The sequence below is a fragment of the Melozone crissalis genome, unplaced genomic scaffold, assembly GCF_028551555.1.
Source record: "Melozone crissalis strain CALT ecotype California unplaced genomic scaffold, PUWL_Pcris_2 ptg000027l_1, whole genome shotgun sequence".
Taxonomy (NCBI): domain Eukaryota; kingdom Metazoa; phylum Chordata; class Aves; order Passeriformes; family Passerellidae; genus Melozone; species Melozone crissalis.
The window spans coordinates 32,822,816-32,843,581 of NW_026535805.1; the positions used below are offsets into that span (position 1 = coordinate 32,822,816).

The window sequence follows — 20,766 nt, forward strand, 5'->3', positions numbered from 1 at the left end:
GCTTGCTGGGGACATTAAGGTGTGCGTTCCTGTGAAGGCACACACAGGTAGCTTACTTAAGTCCTTCTGCACTTGCCAGCTAAGGAGAAAGGCACAGATCTCACATCAGCCACTAATCTGACCGCACTGGTTGCAGCAGGGCATACCGAGCGCCGGCACTCCCGCCAGTGCGCCGGCCAGGCTCCCTGCGTCCGGCCCGCTGCGGGAGCGGCTCCGCAGGGCGCTGCGGGACAGCGGGGCCGCGCTGCGGCAGCGCCGCCGGGCTCGGAGCGCCGGGCAGCGGGAACCTGCCCGCAGGCCCGGGCAGCGCTCAGCGGCGGCAGCCGCAGCCCCGGCCGGAGCGGCGGGGCCCGAGCGCACAGCCAGCGCCCGCCTCCCGCCGCCCGGGGCTGCCGGCGCCCCCCGCCCGCCGGTCGCCATGGCGACCCGCCCGCCCGCCTCCCGCGGGGCCGCCGCTGCCGCCGCAGGGCCCGGCTCCGGCGGCGCCGGCTCCGCTCCGCGCCTCGGCCAACCACAGCGCCGGGAGGGAGTCCCTGCGCGCCCGCGGGCACGGCCAGGCCCGCCCCAACCCCGCTGCGCCAGCGGGGCCTGCCCGAGGTGGGAGAGGAGGAGGAGGAGGAGGAGGGACTCCGCAGCGGCAACAACTGACGTGTCCCCGCCATGGAGCTCGGCGTGATTCATCAGCGGCAGCGGGGCGGCAGCGGGGCGCTGCGCTCCGCTCCCGCCTAGGCACTGCCGCGGCGGGGACAGCCCCGGCACCGCTCCGCCGCCCGCGCCGCCCTCCTCCTGCCTCCTCCTCCTCTTCCTCGCCGCTTCTCCTCCTCCCTCGCGGCTAGGCGAATATCCCGGGGGAGGCAAGATGGAAGAAATCCTGCGAAAGCTGCAGAAGGAGGCGTCGGGGAGCAAGCACAGGGCCATCAAGGAGAGCTGCACCTGGGCCATCGGTAAGGGGCGCGGGCGGGGGAGCGGAGCGGGGCAGGAGCCGCCGATGGAGCGGGTCTCTGAAGCAGGGGGCAGGGAGACCTCAACAAACTTGTTCCGCGCTAAGGAGAGCCTGCTTAGCCGAGCCTCCAGCGGCTGGGAAGAGAGCGGAGCTCCTGGGCCGTTCAAAATGCCCGGGAGCTCCGCGCTGCTGGAAGGCGCCGTGGCACCTGCTGCCGGTCCTGGAGAGCATCCCCGCCCTCGCCTTCCCACCGCCCGCATCTGCTTCGTGGCTCTTGCGAGGCACATATACGGGTATCAGTAGCTGTCAGTTTCCGTGTATGTTTTGGAGGTGCTGTCTTTTTCTTTAAAGGCCCCCTCCCTCCTTTAAATCATCGTAAAAACCATGCCGTAGAGCTCTTACGCTGGCTTATGGAATCTGTTTTAAAAGCTAGAAGTTTTGTTCTACTGGATTACATGAGCTCTTTTATCCTTGCAATATAATGATCAGTATAACGAGTTAATCTTTCAGGGGAGTACAAGCTTAGGTACATTTTAGCATCCACCCATTTTCCGAGATTTATCATGTCTTGAAGTGTTTTTTGACATTTCCAACCTGGAACATTGATCATCAGGACCCTTAATTTAAATCAGCATAACTGGGATACTTTCAATTGCTTTAAATTTTTGGGTTTTATCCATGCATAGCTACAACATTCTGTGGTAGATCAGACCTGTTGCTGTCTTTCATCCTGATGTTGCATGAGTTGCTTCATTAATTGCATGTTAGTCTTGCACAGCAGCCATGCCAGTATCCTCTATACTGTTCCAGTTTTAGTGGATGTGCTGCTGAAGTGCTGATATGTGAAAGGGAAAAAATGGTACTTGGTGTCTTCTCGTTGGGCATGCAATGTTCCTGTCAGATTTATGCAAAGCTTTGGCAGCTCAGAGCAGCAGTGGTTGTTGTTCTGTCAGATGGAGTAGGTGTAAACTTTAGGATCATTGGCTTGGAGGCTGTAGCCAGATGTGCTAACTGTGGTTGAGCTCAGAAGTTTCTTTTAAAAGCCCTGTTGTTTCCTTTAATTATACAGAAACCTTGGATTCTCCCGATGCTGCTATCAAGATACCACCATATCAGCTGAGGTAAGAACATTGAACTTGAGTTCTTTAGAGTTTGTGAGTATTTCTAAAACTGAAGCAAAAATTTTGAATTAAAAGTGAGGTAGAGGAGCAGGCTGCATCTATGTGATTTCTGTAGTTTTTAGATATACATATCTAGGCTGGTAGTAGTAGATAACTTTCTGATGAATCCTTGGCCTTTGGCCCTGAATGAAATGTAAGGAAATGTGTTAAAATGGGCATGAGTATGTATAGTGGTGACATTGATTAGAAAGGAGGGCTCTCTTATGGGCTAAAGAGTTTCTCTGCTAAATTCCATCTTTCAGTAATAAGCAATGATGCTTCTTAGGTTCTCCTCAGCGTGCTTGTGTTCTTTTAAATCTAAATCAGATTTTGTTACTGAAAATAAATATTCCAGAAACTAAAAATTTATATCATCGTATAGCTAGGACACTGACTAAGAACTAAAATAATACAGTTTCTATGCCTACTTCTTCCTTTAGCCTGCTAGATTATGTTGAGTGAGCCTTCTTCCTTCTTCTCACCTCCAGTTGTACACATATAAAATGGGAGAGGTGACATGGCCCTGATTTGTCTAGCTATTTAAAATCTCATTTTGGAAATTGTCATTGTTATGGAGTAGGTAAATAGGTAAAATTATTCACTGTTCTTTTTGACAGAACCATTAAGAGTCATCAAAGGAAACTAGCAAGTGCTCTGTTTAAAACAAAAGCATGTTCTTTCATAGAGCTTAATAGTTGAGATATGAAATGCTTAGGCTTGCCTTCTTAGAGAATGTAATGGATGCTGAAAGATTGCATGCATGCAAAAACCACCTCAACAAATCCATGAAAGAAATTGATTGGAATCTATCAGATGCACAGCTACCATTCTTACTCAGAAGTACCTTAATCGAAGTGTTTGAGCTTATAAAGGAGGATATAGGAATGCTGCTGTATGTTTGGCCTGTCCCGTGAACCTCTCAGGTATCCACTTTGAGCTGCTTATAGGGGGGGACATTTGTTTTGCTACAACATTACTTTCCTGGGAGTATTTTTATCACCTCAAGATTCCCTGATGCTTCTTTCATATATGCTTTGCAAGGAAAGGTAGGGATCGAAGAACTAGTTATTCCAGAGCAGTCACCAAACAGGGAAAGAATAGGAGCAGTTCTTTTGCCGCTCTAAATTCCTGTCAGCTGCAGTCCACAAGAGGCCTCTGATCGAATGGGGGATGGATGTAGCACAGGTCTGACATAACCAGTGCCAGACACAATGCATTTCCAGCACAGAATGGGAATAGCTGGATGACTAATTCTCAATAGGTCCACTAGAATTATGTTTACTTGACATTGTGGCTGGAGAAAACTTGGCTCTTCACCTTCCCATTTATCAGCCTCTAATATGGTGTGTGGTCTGTGCCTTTAAGTGCTATTGTCATTCCCTATGAATTGGTTAGCTAGCTGTTACCACATTTCTTCCTTTTCCCCTTGCCTACTACAGCTTTACAGAGAGGCCTTTTTCTCTTCTTCCTCCAGTGTTCTTAATAATGTATTTGTTTAGTTGGAGTATTTTTTCCACTGTAAATCCCCCTTTTTTAAGTAAAGTTAATACCTTTGCACGTGTAGCAATGATTAAATAAGCTCTTAATGTTAGACTTGTCAGTAGCAATGCACATTATTACTGGATGTTTTGGAAAATGAAAGGAACACAAGAGGATTTGCACAAAAGCTTTTGTTGTGGGGTCCTTGGTGAGGCTCAGCCATACAGCCTTAGATAGTGTGGGAGATGTTGCTAAGCATACCCTTCACTCTCTGATAACAAGCTACTGCCAGGCTCCAAATAGCACACTGGGCCACATCTTGGGCTGGAGTTTGCCTGCATGATGTGCAAATTAGATAAAAGTTCTTCGCTTGGTATTTGTTAAAAAGCAGCACTGTGATGGCTTGGTTCCTAATACTGGAAAAGAAAAGCCTGGAAAGTAGAGCAATGGCTGTGACCAGAAACACAGCCAAGATGCAGGATGGACATGTCTTGGCTGTGCCTCTTTTCTGCTTTAATCTTACATCAGATACAGGTTGTATCAGCTGCTGTAACACAAATCAGCCTCTGGCTGCTCATCCAGTTGGAATCTTAATCTACACTTAGGTTCTTTTCTTTCTAGAATGGAAGAATGAAGGCTGCTCACAAGAATGAGAATATGTAAACTCTATACTCACTTCTTTCTTACAAAATAAAAAGCCATTCTCTGCTTCTGAGACCCCAGTTCTTGATGAGTAGAGGTTCTTTGTAAAGTTGTCTTTTGTAAAATTGTGGTCCTAGTGTGATAATGGGGAAGACAAGGTGTCTCTGCTTTTCCTCAGACTATGAGCATTTGAGTTCAAGGGGTTTTTGACATGTATTATATCAGCTACATACGTATTTCCACTGTAGTATTGGGGTAGACTGTGTTCTGTCATGTCCCTGACCTATCCTTGGTTTCATCTTAGTTGGGCTGGTGTTACTGAACATGAGGCAGACCACATTACAGTTCCCTGATATCTGTGCAATTAACTGGGGACATCAGCTGTAGCATTTGCATAGGAGCTTTTTCCAGCAGTTATCTGGTAGCAATTTAGATAGCACATGCCTGCTGTGTTTGGGAGCACCTTTTGCCACAAGGGAGTCCCAGTGACTGACCATCCAGATTGGAATGTAATTCTTTAATTAGTTTGATAGGAGTCTGTTTGGTATATCTTCAGGGAGCTAGATGAGACTATTTTGCTGTTCAACTTCCTTTGATGTTAATTGGACTTAGGAATCAAAATCCTCGTTAATGCCCTTGCATATTGATTCTAGTAAGGGTCATTATTTAAATGTCTCACTTCCTAAAGAAATACAAATCTCCTACAAACACAGAGTTTCCCACAAAGTCTTGTCAGCTCTGCCTTGAGATAGGAATATGTGTGTGATTTTTCGGTACTTTTAACTTACGATCAGAGTATTGGGCAAGGGTGGGAGATAATAACAAAGATTAAAGTGGATCAAGATGGAAATGGCCTTAAGTCAGTTCAAGGCTTTGCTGTAGATGTTCAATGAATTCTTCAGAAGGGAGAGTCCTGTAACCTGTTGGTAACTGGCCTCTTGTGATCCGTCTAGTATGATGGTATTTGTCTCTGAATATGAGTTGTGAAAATTGGATATATACTAAGTGCTTAAGGAGGCTGGGTGGCTGACTTATAAATAATGAATTAGATAAGAGAAATTGATGTGCTTGTGTTTTAATTGGTGAATTGATCGCATGGAAAACAGCTTTAGAGACCTTAATGTTGTCTGCTAGCAAACAGTTGTTTGCTACTCAGCTGGGCTATATTCACTTCAGCATTTTCAGGATGGCAAATTCTCCCCTAAGGCCAGCACTATACATTGAACAAGGCTCTCTTCTTGGCTTGTTGTGATTTTAGAGGCTGAAATATGAGCTATAAAAGGTAACTCAACAGACACAAGAAAATGAGCTTTGAAAAAAAATGTTTGATTGGAGCAGTTTAATGCTCATGAGGATTATCTGCATATCAGAGGCTAAAATAAGAGGCTAGACAGCAGTTGCCAGTCACATACTGCTTTGAAAAAACTTGGGCTTGCCAGAGTTTCTTGGAATGCATTATGTCAGTAAGTCATGCCTTACAGGCTATGTAAAACTTGATGGCTTGCTATCAGCACAGACTTTGCTGGAAAGAAGAAATTGGTTGGGACTTCTGAAGGAGCATTTCTTTTTGGAAGAAATGCAAATTGGGTTTGCCTGGCCAGGTTTTGGTAGCAGGAGAGGCTACAGCAGTGGCTTCTGTGTGAAGCTGCCAGAAGCTTCCCCCATGTCCAGCAGAGCCAATGCCAGCTGGCTTCAAGACAGAAGTGCCCCATGCCAAATCTGGGCTAGTCGGAAGTGGTGACAACCCCTCTATGATAACAAATTTAAGAACAAGGAAAAGAGTTGTTTTGCAGATGTTACTGCTTCCAGAGAAGAGTGGGGTGAGAATATGTGAGAGGAACTACTCTGCAGACACCAAGGTCAGTGAAGTAGGACAAGGAGGAGGTGTTCCAGGTGCCTGAGCTCAGATTCCCCTGAAACCCATAGTGCAGACCATGAAGAAGCACCCATGCCCCTGCAGCTCATGGCGGTCCATGGGGGCGCAGAGATCCACCTGCAGCCCATGGAGGAGACTCACACTGGAGCAGGGGGATGCCTGAGAGGAGGCTGTGAGCCTGTGGGAAGCCTGTGCTGGAGCAGGTAGGAACTTGGCAGGTATCTGTGGACTCATGAACAGAGGAGCAGGTTTCCTGAGAGGGCTGGCATCCTTGTGGAGGACCCACATTGAAGCAGGATGTGACTCCTTTCCCTAAGCCGTGGCAGGAATGATGTGTGATGGACTGACCATAACCCACATTCCCTGCCTGTCACTGGATGGGAGGAGGGAGGAGTGGGGGGGAAGGTGTTTAGGGCTTATTTTACTTCTCATTACCCTGCTCTGGTTTTGGTAATAACAAATTCAATTAGTGTCTCTAATTTGAGTCAGTTTTGCCTGTGGCCGTATCTGGAGAGTGATCTCTCCCTGCCCATATCTCAAACCAGGGACCCTTCATTATATTTTCTCTCCCCTGTCCAGCTGGGGAGGGCAGTGTTTCTGGAGATTACAGCTGGAAAGTCAGAAGTCAGTGAGGAGCAGGGTCCTGTGTAATAACCAGTTCATGTCTGATTCTGTCTCTTCTTGCTTGTGTCCCAGTGTTAATCATGTTGGTGCTAGCTTTTGAGAGCAGTTTTTCAACTTTTTCTATAGTCATGGACATGTGGGAAGGAGAACATTTGGGGAGCAAAGTGGTAGTTCTACTATTTTTTTTGTATCTCTAGATTAGGGTCTGACATAGTTCTTGAGAAGTATGCAGTTTATAATCTCTTAAATAAAACAACATGCTCACTCATTTTACCTTACATGTGCTCAACAAGTAATAAAAGCAGTAATTGTGGTGTGATCATCACCAAACAAACAATGCTTTAGAGACTTTCAATCCACTTAGCTTTGCAGGTAATTCATCCACTTACAGAATCTTGAATCTTGGAATGCATTTCACCTTCTCTATTGCGAAGAAATGTTTGTGATTTCATTGTTTATGTCTTCTCCCGTCTCTTAATTTTGTTCATGTTTTCTGTTAGTTTCTTTCTGCTAGGAGAGAGTGGCTCGGAAAGCTGGTAGATACATAGCAGATCCCCTGAACAGAAGTAAGGAGTGGGGAGGGAGGAATAGTTGTCTCTGAGGGGTTTTTTTTGGGGGGGGGGATGGTTTTAGCATATCTCTCTCTATTTTACTCTTTCTCTTTGTTTAAAACAATTTGTTTCCTGCTCTTGCTGCCACATCCACCTGGCATTAGGTGCTGCTGTGCTTTCTTCCTGGATGTGACTGCTGGATGTGACTCATGCTGCTCAACCATTACATGGTCACTGTCTGCCATTCAGCAAGTGAATTATGAGTTCCCTGGCAGGCAACTGGCCAAGAAGAGATTCTAGTGACAGTGTGGATTACTGACCTGCATCTCCCATGCTGGCAGTTTACAGCCTGGATCCAGACTTGTGGGAGCACTTATGTAGTCCATTTGGTGTTTTGGATGGTGTACATGGTGTACATGCACTGGTCTTGATTTAAAATTTTGCATTCTCATTTCTAATGTTGAGGAGTAGATGGGGGAAGGAAATTAGTGTTTAGAAAGACAATGTGCCACTGATACAGCATTTGAATCAATCTGCATGTTTAATCTGGGATATGTAAGTGCCCTATTTCTTGTCCAACGGGCAGGTATTTTTATCTCAGCAAAATTTTGCACCTGGTCTGCGACCCCAAAAGACAGTGGTGTTGGGGAGGAAAGGATAAGGGGTCAGTCTCAGGAGTCCCTGAAAACCTGTTAGCTGGGGTTGTGACTCTTGAATGTATGAGCAAAATTTAGCATTGTTATGAAAAAAGACACATAGTTTCTGTTACTCTTACTTGTGAGCTTGAATGAGGTTTGTTTCTTTGGTTTCAATGGTGTTTTTGTAAAAGAGCAGTGCTTGCTCTTTCTGAAACTAATTTACTGCCTTTCCTGATCTTCTTTGTATTAGTGAACCATAATAATCACCCCTGCCTTGGGTCTTTGTTCCTTTTATAGACTCTTCCAAAAATTCATTCTATTTTGTGATAAAACCCCACAGTCTTGGCTGGGCTGAGGTTAATTTTCTTCATGGGAAATGAAGAAAATTCTCCCGGTAGAATGGGAGTGGGGAGCAGCTGGGCAGGGCTGAGGATGAAAGCAGCCATAGTTTTAACTGTCAGACTTCTAACAATAAATGCAACTGAAATATTGACCTAAGGTTCTAAGGATGATAACAGGATAGCAGTATGTGTGTTTGTCTTAAACATTTGATCACTTTCAGTGCTTGCAGAAGAGTAGAAAATGAGAACATCATGAGGCTTTTGATAATTGCCTTACAGAATGAAATATGGCTGGGGGCGGGAAGAGGGGTGGCACTGGAACTGAGGAGACTGTTTTCCTGCTAAATGGTGCAGGAAGAGGGGTGACGCTGAAACTGAGAGGACTGTTTTCCTGCTAAATGCTCTGCTCTGATCTTTGCTCGATGCTGTGCAAGTCATGACTTTTCTTTGTTTTGAAAATGAAGGGGTGAGTGGGAATAATAAAAGTCTTTTCTCACATTTCCTTTATTTACATTCCATGAAAAGTAACAAAGCGGCAGGAAATTCACTGCCTTTCATTTCCTTCAATGTTTGTTTGCTTAAGAAACTGAATATGCTGAAGTGCAGTGAGTATAAAATTACGTAATGCATTGCAAACATGGGGATATTTTTAGCAACCGTCCCTTAGGTCTGTCAAGATTTAGCGCTGAACTGCTGTGAAAGTTGAATGGCATTGCAGATTACAGCGTTGACCTTCAAAATGTAACTAGTAATGACCAGAAATACGCCTCATTCTCCCGTTTCTTCATCTGGTTTCTGTAACTCACAGCTGCAGTGGAGAAAATAAGGTAATTTGCAGGATGTCCATGTGATGATACCTCTGTGTCTCTTTTTCCATTTCCTCAGCCTACCTTTTTCCAGCATTGTAAAACTTCTCTTGATGGAAGCTTAATTCTCATAAAACACTTTATTTGTCATTTTTTACTTAAAATTTGAAACAAAATGCTTTCACTAGACAAATCTTTAGCTTCTCTTCCAGAGTTACCGAATATAGGGAAAAGAGATTTCATGGAATAGTTTGATAAACTTTCAAAAATGTAAGCTGAGCAAGTCCAGCTTGTCACCTCATCTTCATACTCCAAATCATAATTAACAAAATTACATAAAGGCTACAGGTTGCTTTATGATTAAGAGCTGGTGAGGTTTGATGTGTCATCAAGCTTCTTAAGAGCAGAATTTGCGAGTGACTATTGATACCTTGTGCACAAAGGGCAAATATCTGTGGAGGTGGATGTTCTAGGGAGAGCAGTGAGGATGTGTCAGAGAGAGATTATGCTAGAGCTTTGGATACTGGAAGCATCTGATTATTATTTTGGCCTTGTCCACCTTACTTTAATATTGTGTAGAATCTTTTGCTGTCTCTCTCTCCTCTCCTCTCAAGTAAAAGTACACCTTGTGCTTATAGGTTTTTTTTGATTCTGTTTTGTTCTCATCTTGACAACAAGTTCCTATCTAGGAACTTTGTGTTTCTGTTAAAATCAAGGAGTTATTAGCTAGTATAGCAAGGAGGCAAATGACCTCAGAAGTGCTCTCCAGCTGAGTGACTGTGCTGAGCTACTTAATTATGATCACATGAATTCTATGGTCTTGGCTGCACTGGCTTGGCTGGAGGATTAAATTGCTCATGTTTGCCTTTTCCACGAGTAGAGCTATGCTGCTTCTGTAGTGGCAAATTCATTTATCTTAGAAAGGATGTAAATAAAAAAGATTATAAATACCATTATGTCACTTCTTTAATACCAAGCAGTTTTAAATTGCAATCTCATTCACAATTCCAGGTTGCAAAAAGAATTAATAAAGTTCTAGCTAGGAAACTGTGGGAAATTACATTTAGGCATTATTCTGTCCTTTTTTTTCCCCTGTGTCATTAAACATTCTCTGATAAGCAACTCATATTTCTCTGCAAAGACAGGCTTATTTAACTGTTGGATGAAGACTTTGTGTCTGAGTTTGAAAAGCAAAAGGATTGAAGGGAAGAGGGAATACATGAAAAAAAGAGGAAGGAAAAATTAAATACCGAGTTGGATGGAACTCTGAGAGAGAGCTGATGTCAGCAGCTGAGGTGAGAAAATTGGATATGGAAAGAAAAGTAACATTAACCTTAAGTCAGAGGAGAAGAAGCCTTTCCATTGTAACTGGATAAAACCAAAGAGTTTTGTGCTCTGTAGGAAGGAAAATAATGAGATTTTTTTAAAAAGTAAGATGCAAATGGTGAGACGGAAAAATGAAAAGGCCTTCAGCCAGAGATTAAAATTTCTATAAAGGTGGAAGCTCACCTGATCGGTGCAAATATATGAGTCAAATCTCTTGATACAGGAAATATGCCCACAAGTGTCTCTGTGTTAGTGAGTAACTGGATTAAAATCCTGGCCCTGTGGATGCAAGTCAGCATTTATATCTACATAGTTTGGCAACAGTCTCCCAACTGTTTGTTTTTTTTTTTTTTTTCCCGGCCCTTTAAACTGCAACACTGAGTGCTTGTTCATTCTTATACAGCACGGTAGCACCAAAGTTGTCTAATGGTGCATGATCATCTTGTAGTGGCACAGTGTCATAAAGATAATTTGTTGGTTTATTTTTTCTGGAAAAGGACGGTTCTAACTGGAAGGCTTCAGAATTTGTCTTTTATCCTATTGCTCTACTATTTCTCTAAGTACTATTGACAAACTTGTACTTGCATAAAGGTAGAAATTTTAGTGCTGAAGGGGTCTGTTGTAATCATCTGGTTTGACTTCCTGCATTGTGGAGGTGGGAGAACTTGCCTGGTATTTATATACTGTGGATTCCAAACCTCTCTCCAACCTGAGTTTGACTGTAATTCTCTTTGTAAGTGGGATGGTAATATTTCTGCAGTAATCATTTCTCTAGAATGCGAGCAAGGACTTAAATCTTCATTCTTCTTGAAGAGTTATTATTTGAAAAATGATGTATTTATTCCATCTTTCTAGTCTAGGTTTTAAATACTTCCTTTATGCCTAAATTTGTTGGTGGAATCTTTTACCAATATTCTCTAAACTAGTACAGGAAAAAAGATTTATGTTTCTATTTTTATATGTACATGTGTTCATAGATACAACACTAGAATTTGTTTTATGTAAATTAAATCATTCCTATTTGTGCAAGGACAGTGTTTGCTTCTGTTTGTTTTACATAAGGGTAGCAGCTGTGGGTACTTGCAGAATTCTGAAAATTCGTCTCTACCAATTATTTTCTCATCATGGGCCAACTCTTCTTCTTGAATAAGTGATGCTAATAATATTACACTGTGCTACTCTGTTCTTTTTAAGCAGCCAAGATGGAGAAAATCTTTTCAATCCTTGGTTACTCTGACTGTATGTCAGACTTTTGCTATGACTGTTATCCTACCTAATAAACAGTGTATCAGAAAATGGCAACAGTGGTGAATCAAATTCTTATCCCTTCTTTGACTGGGCTGTAAATTATTCTGTGGAATGCAAACTGGGTGCTGATAAGGTGTTGAGGTTCTGAATTTTGCTTCTCCTATGTAATTTTCAGCAGGAAGATAATGCAGAGGGCTGTCTTATTTTTAATCTTTAATTTTCAGGAATGGGATTAAAAATAATAGGATTATCACCATTTGCATGAAGGGAAAAATGCTTCATTTATCATGCCCCTTTCCCTAAGTCAAGGAGGGGAAGGTAGGCTGTGAGACTGTGTTCCAGGGACTAACAACAAGGAGTTAAGTTTAGGCAATTTCCTATCTGCATTACAGTTTTTATCATGACAGTGAATTAATAACACATTATTCTTTTCTCATTAAAGGCTTTTTTTGTCATTACAATGAGAATAGGAAGATTTTTATGATCTCTCTACGTGCAATAGTAATTTGTCTTGCTCTGACCTTTCTGGCAGTCTGTTTTGACTGACCTGCCATAGCATCCCTTATTCCAGACCTGCAGGGAAGGAGGTAGGTTGGTAGGCTGACAAGCCACAGCAAGCTTGGACAACTAGAAAGGTCATTGTAACCCAGTGTGCTGAATATAAAGGCTGTGTGTGTTCCCATCACTCATTCTGCAGTTGGCAAAGTTGACGGTCTTGGAGTGAGGCTGCTCAGGAGGGACAGCCTGTGCTCTGGGAGGTACTGGCCCCAGATTATGCACTTGGTTCCGTTGCTGAGCTTTTTTGCTTGCTCTGGCAAGTAGCTTCCTCTCTTCCAAGTCAAAGGTGTTCCCTTCTTTTCATTTTCTCTCTGTGTTGTACTTGATGTGTTTCAGTCAGGGTGAAGTAGGTATTTGTGCCTCAGACTGTGTGTGTACATATGTCCACACCAGCATGCAGCAGTATGGAGTTACAGTGTGAAACTACTTTGTGTACATTATGTAAATGGAGAATGTTCTTAAACATGTTTTGAAGTGTATTGTTGTGCATCAGCTTATTCTGAGAACTTCACTTATGTAAAATATCCTTCATGTGCAGTACTACAAAACCTGCATGGATTGTCAGTTAACCATACAGAACTGCAGACGGTGCAGTAAGCAATGAAATCCCATGGTGAGGGACTGCTCAAAACAGAGTGGAATTATAAAAGGGCTGCAAACCTCATTCCCTTACTTCACTGCACTCAAATCCATTGAGGTAATTCCAATCTGCATTCCCTATTTTGCAGCCTTATTGAACTGAATTCTTAAGACATTAGAAGGGACTGTGTTAATTTACATCCTTCTCTCCTGTTCTGCCTGAGGATTATCTGCCTGTCCTTCATGTTCTCATGCTATCAGATGATGCATTTAAATGGCAGGTTGAACTGAAGTGTGAAGGGTGCTCAAGCTAATCAAACATTGTAAGATATCTCTGCAGGTGTTTCATAGCTGTAGCATAGAAATGCTAAAGGCTTAATTGACTGAGTGTGTAACAAGAACAGGAAATGACACAATGGCAATTCATTTTCTCCAAGAATACAGTGGGAGCACAGTCTGCAGCAGCCCTAATTAGATTTTCAGTTAAACATTTTTAGCAAGGATGGGAAGTTCAGCTAATTTAATCTGTTCTAATTTCCATCCTCCTGTTTGTCATTTTTTGCTCTTCTTTTTGGGACATCTATCAAAGCTCTTATTGTTCTCTGCTCATTGCAGTATGTGATGACAGATGGCAGGCAACATGCTGATGTGCGAGGTAGCTACACATAAGCCATAGGAGCTCCCACCTGTCTTCATTATCATGAAACTGAACTGGATCCACTCCAGTGGCTTATGACTTTCTTCATTTTCCCCTCTCCTCCCAGTGTCCATCCACTTTAATGTGAGAATAAATTAATTCAGTATTAATAATGCCCAAAATGTTTATATGCTGTTGCAAAAATCTGTAGAAAGTCTAAAACAAATGTGATGTTCTGCCTAGTAGAGATGCAGGTCCAAATAACCATCAGTTTTTAGCATCCTTCAGTTAGTACTATACACTGTAATAATCTTTTTGCCTTCCTTTTTCCCTGTTTGTGTCTGGCTGATGGAGCACCAGTTAATGCACAGGTACCTTGTTTTGGCACCTGTTGATCTGCTGATTTCAAATGCGGGTTCTCCTCACTTTAAGAGAGGAAGTATAACAAAGGCACAATGTAAAAGCACTTAAAGGTGCTTTTTGGATTAGAGATGTGTGAAGTGTGTGAAATATGCCAGCTTTCTTTAGAGGGTAAAAGTGCTTCACAGAATTGTGAAATTATCTTTGGATGCTGTATGCAAACATGATCTTTCTGAAATTGATACAGCCCTTCTGGAATGTTACTTGAATACCAATTTTAATTGCATCTTCCCCTCTCACTTGTTTTCAATTTTCCTTAGGGAGAAGTGTCTCCTTCCTCTTCAACTGGCTCTGGAATCAAAGAGCATGAAGCTGGCCCAACAGGCTCTAGCAGGGATGCAGGTATGACTTTAGAGTGGGAGCGTGTTGGCAGTGGGTGTCAAGAAAATCTAGGCTTTTCTTTTGAAAAATACTGCAGAAAAAGCATCTGTCCTTGGGTGAACCTAACAATAATGTTCACATTTCTGTTCAGAAGTTAGGATGCAAGTAAAGGCTGGTGATTTTGAAGAAGCTTAAAAATGTTTTGCAGGTAGGTGGGAGGTCTTGCATTTTAACGTTGAAATGTAGATGTACTCTTCCTTGTGGAGCCTGTGCTACTCCCAGAAAAGTTTGCCACTGCTAAGCATCTTAGAAATTAAGCTGGGACTTGCTGTTTTCTTTCCTCTAGAAAAGACGACAGCAGTGCTTGGAAGATGGAGAAGTTAATAGAGGATCTGGAGCTGTGTTCTTTATGTGTGGACACTTTTCTGGGTTTTTTGTACACTAAAGACAGTAGAAACAGCATCTGATTCTGATGAAATGAAATTAATTTCATTTCATGAAATGCAATTTCATGAAATTGCAAAAGAGAACAGCAGTGCAGCAACAAAAAAAAAAACTCTCCTGGGTTTGACAGTATAAAAACTAAAGCAGTTTACTGTTCTTTTAATTGGACAAATGAGTAAAAGTCAGTAGATACTTATCACTAGGGGGATGCTAGTTGTGGAAAAGCCTGGCACACTGCTGGGATATAAAATCCATTTTCCAAAAAGAATTTTTTCCCTTGGAGGGCCAGAAAGAAATTGTTCTGGGAATATAAGATGTAAGTGGATCATTCAAATTCACCTTATCCAGCATATGAGGTGTCAGACACTTGGTTAGAGAGTTCCTCATATTGGGCATGGTTGTAGAAGGGAAGGGCTGTTAAGATAACAAAGGGTCTGGAGCATCTCTCTTATGAGGAAGGGCTGAGAGCTGGCTCTGTTTAGACTGGAAAAGAGATACCTCCCGGTATGGAGACACCACAACCTCTCTGGACAACCTGTGTTTGATCACCCTTACTGTAAATTTTCTCCTGGTGTTCAGAGGAAATCTTCTGTGTTTCAGTTTGTGCCCAGAGCTTCTTGTTTTGTCAGTGGGCACCACTGAAAAGTTCCTGCCCTTTTTGCACTCTTCAGATATTTATGTGTGGTGGTGAGATCCTCCCTGAGCCTTCTCTCTCCAGTCTGAACAGTCCCAGCTCTCAGCCTTTCCTCACAAGAGGCTCCAGTTTCTTTGTCATCTTAGCACTGACTCCAACAGCTCCATATCTCCCATCCTGAACTAAACATTCTTCTTTATATAGAAAACCCCATTATTGTCATTGCAGATTTAGTTACATCTCATCAGGCTGTACAGAGATAAAACACTTGATATTCTGGTATGTGGGAAATGCTTTAAAACATTCTGAGTTTAAAACCCTGGCTGGCAGTTCAGCTTTACCCACTCACTCCTTCCCTCTCAGGGGTATGGGAGAGAGAATCAAAAGGGTAAAAGTGAGGATAATTGTGAGCTAAGACCAAGTTTAATAGTGAAAGCAAAGCTGCATGTGCAAATAAAGGAATATGTGGAATTTGTTCACCACTTCCCATGGAGCAGCAAGTGTTTGGCCATCTCTAGGAAAGCAGGACTTCATCATGGGTAACTGTAATATTGGAAGACAGATGCCTTAACTGTGAATATCTGTGTTCCATCCACTTCCTCTTTCTTTGCCCAGCTGTTGTTGCTGAGCACAGTGTCATATGGTTTGGGATATCCCGTTGGTCACATTGGGATCAGCTGTCCCAGCTGTGTCTTCTGCCAAATTCTCTGCAGCCCCAGCCTACTCGCTGGGGAACCAGTCTGAGAAACAGGCAGCCTTGAGGCTGTGTAAGCTCTGCTCAGCAATAGCAAAACTTGGGTGTGTTATCAGTGCTGTTTTGGTCACATATCCAGAACACAGCGCTCTTTGAGCTCCTGCGAAGAAAATTAGCACTATCCCAGCTAAAACCAGTACAAGCATAGGAAATAAGAAGTAGGAGTGAGCCAGTGAACTGTGCTGCAATGTTGAAGCTGCAGATGAGCATCAGTAAAAAAGTGATGCAGAATGTTGAGAGGGAAGTGGGCTGCTCAAAGTCTCTACTAAGACAGAGTAAGGTTGTGTCACTGGGATCTAAGACAAGCTAGTTTTGCTCTGTTTGGGGATCTTCTGAGAAGATAGGAGCTGGGAAAAGACTTTTGTGGACACATCTCTTGCAGGATGCCTGCTACTAATGGGAGATACCCATGAAGATGGTTATAGACTGTATGGAAGAGGCATTTCTGGTAGAACTCCAAGAAAATAGTGCCATTGACAATGTCGGGAGATGTTTCTGAGATATTGGGCAAAGTAAATCTGATCAGTCTAAAATACTCAGTTTGTGGTTCAATCAGTCTGTATTGAATTCAGTTCAACCAACCCAATGTCAGGACAAGGAATTTTGGTATCATGTCAGCTTGGGTTGGTTTCTGTGTGTGTTTGTGTTAGTCACTTGTTAATTGTGCTTTTTGTCTGAGGACTTGATTGTATTCATTAATGGTCAACTTCTGTATGACACAAAACACATTTTGCCAGGGGTCAAAACTGCCGCTTCCACAGCACTAGTGCTCTGTTGGACAGTAGGTGACTGTCTCCTGTTGGGCAGGAGATCTGATAGCACTAGTTCAATGCCAGGATGCTAGCCTGAGTGGGTTTTTTAAAAATTTGTTGTTGTTTTGATGATCTAGGGGGCTGCAAAGGTTTCAGGCTCTCCCAGCTTCTAAAATACTGAGCAGTTTTGCTAAGGACATTAGATGAAGTGATATCAGTTACTGATGTCTGCTTTATTCTAGTCACTGGGGATGTGGGATGGGCAAAGATGATACTGCAATGGCAACTGACATAACACAGATCTCCCAGTTTTGCTGCTTTTCTTGTATTTTATATTTTTGGATTAATTTGAAAATTTTAGACAGAAAGCCTAACCACCCTAGTACCAAGCCCTAATAGGTTTAGGTGCAGTACTTTGCAGAGGCAGTTTTTGTCTTAACATGTACATTGCCATTTTCTCTCTGCAGAAGCTGCTGTCTGATGAGAGGTTTGTATCCGTGGAAACAGACTCAGATGAGAAACAGTTGCTTAATCAGATGCTGAATGCTGTCAAAGTGACTCCATCGCTCAATGAAGACCTGCAGGTTGAAGTGATGAAGGTTAGTGTTTCACACACATCAGTGCTTGCAGCGGAGGCTGTGTGACTGAATGCTGGGTTAGCAAATAAATTAGCTGCTGCCTTGAAAATCTTCATTTTAGGACAGCATTTGATTCCCTTTTCCTACTGGCAGATGTCAGTTGTTTTCATTTCTGTTTTGTGTTTCCCTGGATTAGATAGGAGATAGTTTTCATTAGGATTCAGAATACTGGTGGTTCCAGTTTTAACAAACTTCAGCAGCACAATCAATTTCCTCCATAGGAGAGCACAGGCGAAGGACTTGTAGATCTGGAAGTTTGTTATTGAGCTTTAGTGGTTGTAGGATGGGCTGTGCACACTTTTAATTTTGTATTGTTTGTGCACAGGTGCTGTGTAATTTGTTAGCTGTATTTTCTCTTTGTAAAGTGCTAATGACAGAGCATGATCTGTTTAGGCATCAAAATGTCCCTGGACCAGTGCATAAGGGAAATTGGTGTTTTGTATACTCTGTCAGAACTTCAATTTCTGGAATACTCTAGCATTCTCTTGTGAGCGTGTTAGGAAGCTGAGCTGCCAGGAGGTTCTGTTTTGGCAGAGAGACGATACCGAAATGCCTTGCCCTGTGATCATGTTGGTTGTATGACTTAAAAGTCATTTTTCTATATCAGTATTGGCAATACCTGTATAATTTGTACAAAGGAAGATGATGGTGGACAGTTTTCAGATGTTTGGGTGTAAACTTTGCGCTGCAGGGTTTGTTGTGCTATAGCTGATCATTGGTGAAACCATTTTGGAACAAACCTGGTGGTCCTTTTTGCATGTTCATTATACCTAGTACTGATTGATATATTTGGGTCTATTCCTTGACCATCCTTTTTTTCTAAGTGCATAGATTAGTTATTTTGTTTCTTCTGTGTGACATCTTGGGTCTAGTGAATGTATGTTACCCGCTCAGAAACTGCTCTCTACCATCTGTACTCTTTACACTGGAGGTGGAATGTGCACACTGTGTCAGAACTCGCAGAGAGGTGAACCTAGCAACAAAAAAAGGAGTAGTATTTGTGTGGACTGTTACCTGTTTTATGGCAGCAGGCTTCTGCTTAACTCATGACACCCTGCTCTGCATTCCTAACCCAGCACACCTCCTTCCTGCCCCTTTTGTCTCTACAGAGGGAAAGGGGAAGAGTTAAGTACTTGCTGTACTGAACCAACAGGCTCCTCTTGGAATGCAATAATTTTTTACAAGTTACTTTTTTTACATTCTTGAGTGTTACAGATTCAGAATGTGCATGCACAGTTTCTTTGAAACCCTGAATGTACATCTGCAAGGCAAAGCCCCCACACTAAGAAGAATGTGAACACTGTATTTTTCTACAGTTCTGAGTAAATATCTTCTCAAGTTCTCTTGACATGTGAGAAGCAAATATAATTTCAAAACATCAAACCACAGAAAACCCAAGCCAAAACATTGCATTTATGTATGCTTTTTTTTTTAAATTAGAAAACCATGTTCAGTTCCAGTTTAAGTGCAAAAGAGAAAAGAGAACATTGTCTTAATTTCACTGAGTGAAATTTTGATGTGCAAATTCTGAGCAAAATGTATATATTGGTAAAAATCAGGCTACAACTTCAACTTCCCATTTTGAGAACAAAGCAAAATTATATTTTGATTTAAATATTTCAAGAGACCAGAGGGCCAGAACACATTGTAATCAGGACAGTTAAAACACAGACTCATTAGATCTGAGCCTTGCCTGACAGTCAAATCAAGCAGACATCTCTTCAGATTGTAACCTGAAGGTTACAGATGCCATTGCAACACTTGAAAATGTTATTAGCTAACCCAGGCCTGATGGATGGCTAAAGCCTTTAGAGAGGAAGGAGGGAGATTTCTAGCAGCTGGTCTCAGCAATGTGTTTATGTCCTTGGATCTGCTAAAATGTGTCCTCAAGACAGCTTATGATTGTACATTAGACTGTGTTATTCATTTGGAGAAGATAAAATATGTCTCTATCTAGTGCAGATAGACATGAGACACTCCTGAGTGTGAGCAGGTTTGTGTGAAACTGTGTCAGCTGTGGTGCCAGCCTGGTTCTTTGTGACTCACTGCACAGTTGCACCAGTCTCACAGGTATTAAGAGTGCAACCATCAAAGATTACACAAAAGCTTTTAGTCGTGCAAAATCAGTGTGAAAGTAGGTATGCAGGAGTACAGAATTCACTGTAAGTTGCTGGTGTGTAAGCTCCTAAATCACTTTAATGCGTTTGGGGATTTTTTTCAATATTCTATCCAAAATATCTCCTGCTGTTCCCAGTAAGAGTATGCCAGAAATTCACACTTCCCATACTATAAAAAAAGAAGTCTTGGGTATTTATATTAATGGTTTGTTGTGACCCACCTGTATTACAGATGGAAGTGTGAAGGGATCTGATTAGCTGAGGAAAGCACTCTATAAAGATGCTTTTTACATTCAGATGACTGCATGTTGGAATTGGCAGTGAAAGGAAAGAGGTGCAAGGGTAGTTAGTTGCTTTGCCTCACACACTTTTGGAGCATGTGCAGTATTGTGAAGGGCCATCCTTAGACAGGAATGGTGGTATGAGTAGCTCTAATGGTTGCTGTAAATAAATGGAGGAAAGTGCTAGCTGGATCTCTTCTGGAACTGAAAAAAGCAAAGTTGGAGCCTCTGTTTTAAAAATGGAAGGACATTGACTAACTTATGGCTAGGTACCAAATCCTTCTGATTTTTAAGGATGAGTGACATGGAATGCTCTGCTGATTTGCCATACTGGAGGATCAAAAAACCTGATAGCATTCAGACTTAAAGGCCAGGGCTGGGGACTGTGCAGGAGTGTGTCCTGGGCAGCCAGGGAAGATTTGAACTGCCCAAATGCAACTGTCAAGATGAACTTAAAGCTTTCCCCTCTCACATTATCTCTCCCCTCTGTGCTAGGTGAGGTACTTCTTACCTTTGCATAAACTTGGCTTGACTCTCTGCTTCTTCTGAATACCTCTTGGGGATTGTGCCTTTCTCTTTATAAAGGTTTTTCATGTTGTCATTATATGGGGAAATTCCTCCCTTGAATTCCAGAATAGAAGTGATACTCTGAAGTCCTTGCTTATTTTTCTTGCAGAGCACCCTTATAATTGCTAGTCACTGGATAATTCTTATGCCAGCAGCACTTTTATGCCCAAAAAAGGCAGTGATCTTTTCAGTGAGGAAGGGGGAAAGGCTGTGGTTTCTCTTTGACATGAATGGGCATGAATAACAAACACAGGTGTATTAACTGGCTTTGATTTCCCACATATCAAAGCAAGCTGTCTGGGTATATAAATTTTGCATTCAGACTTGTATGTTGTTTATCTGCTAAGCCAAATATTTCTTTAGAATATCTCAATTACTACCCACTCTGTATTCTCTGTATCTCTGATACATTTTTATGGTAGAGATTTAT

The 20,766-nt window shown here is 42.4% G+C and overlaps 1 protein-coding gene across 2 annotated transcripts in view; it reads left to right on the forward strand.

Moving 5' to 3' along the window:
- Window positions 1-548: 548 nt before the first annotated feature.
- Window positions 549-20,766, forward strand: part of ARFGEF3 (ARFGEF family member 3) — a 91,325-nt gene continuing 71,107 nt past the window's right edge. Inside the window, exons 1-4 of one of the 2 annotated variants that reach the window (XM_054280642.1) lie at window positions 549-944; window positions 2,013-2,064; window positions 14,089-14,170; window positions 17,201-17,332. In XM_054280642.1, coding sequence (XP_054136617.1) covers window positions 860-944; window positions 2,013-2,064; window positions 14,089-14,170; window positions 17,201-17,332 — 351 coding nt within the window. In that variant the 5' untranslated portion in view covers window positions 549-859. The remainder of the gene's footprint in view (window positions 945-2,012; window positions 2,065-14,088; window positions 14,171-17,200; window positions 17,333-20,766) is intronic. The other variant, XM_054280643.1, reaches the window with a different exon arrangement.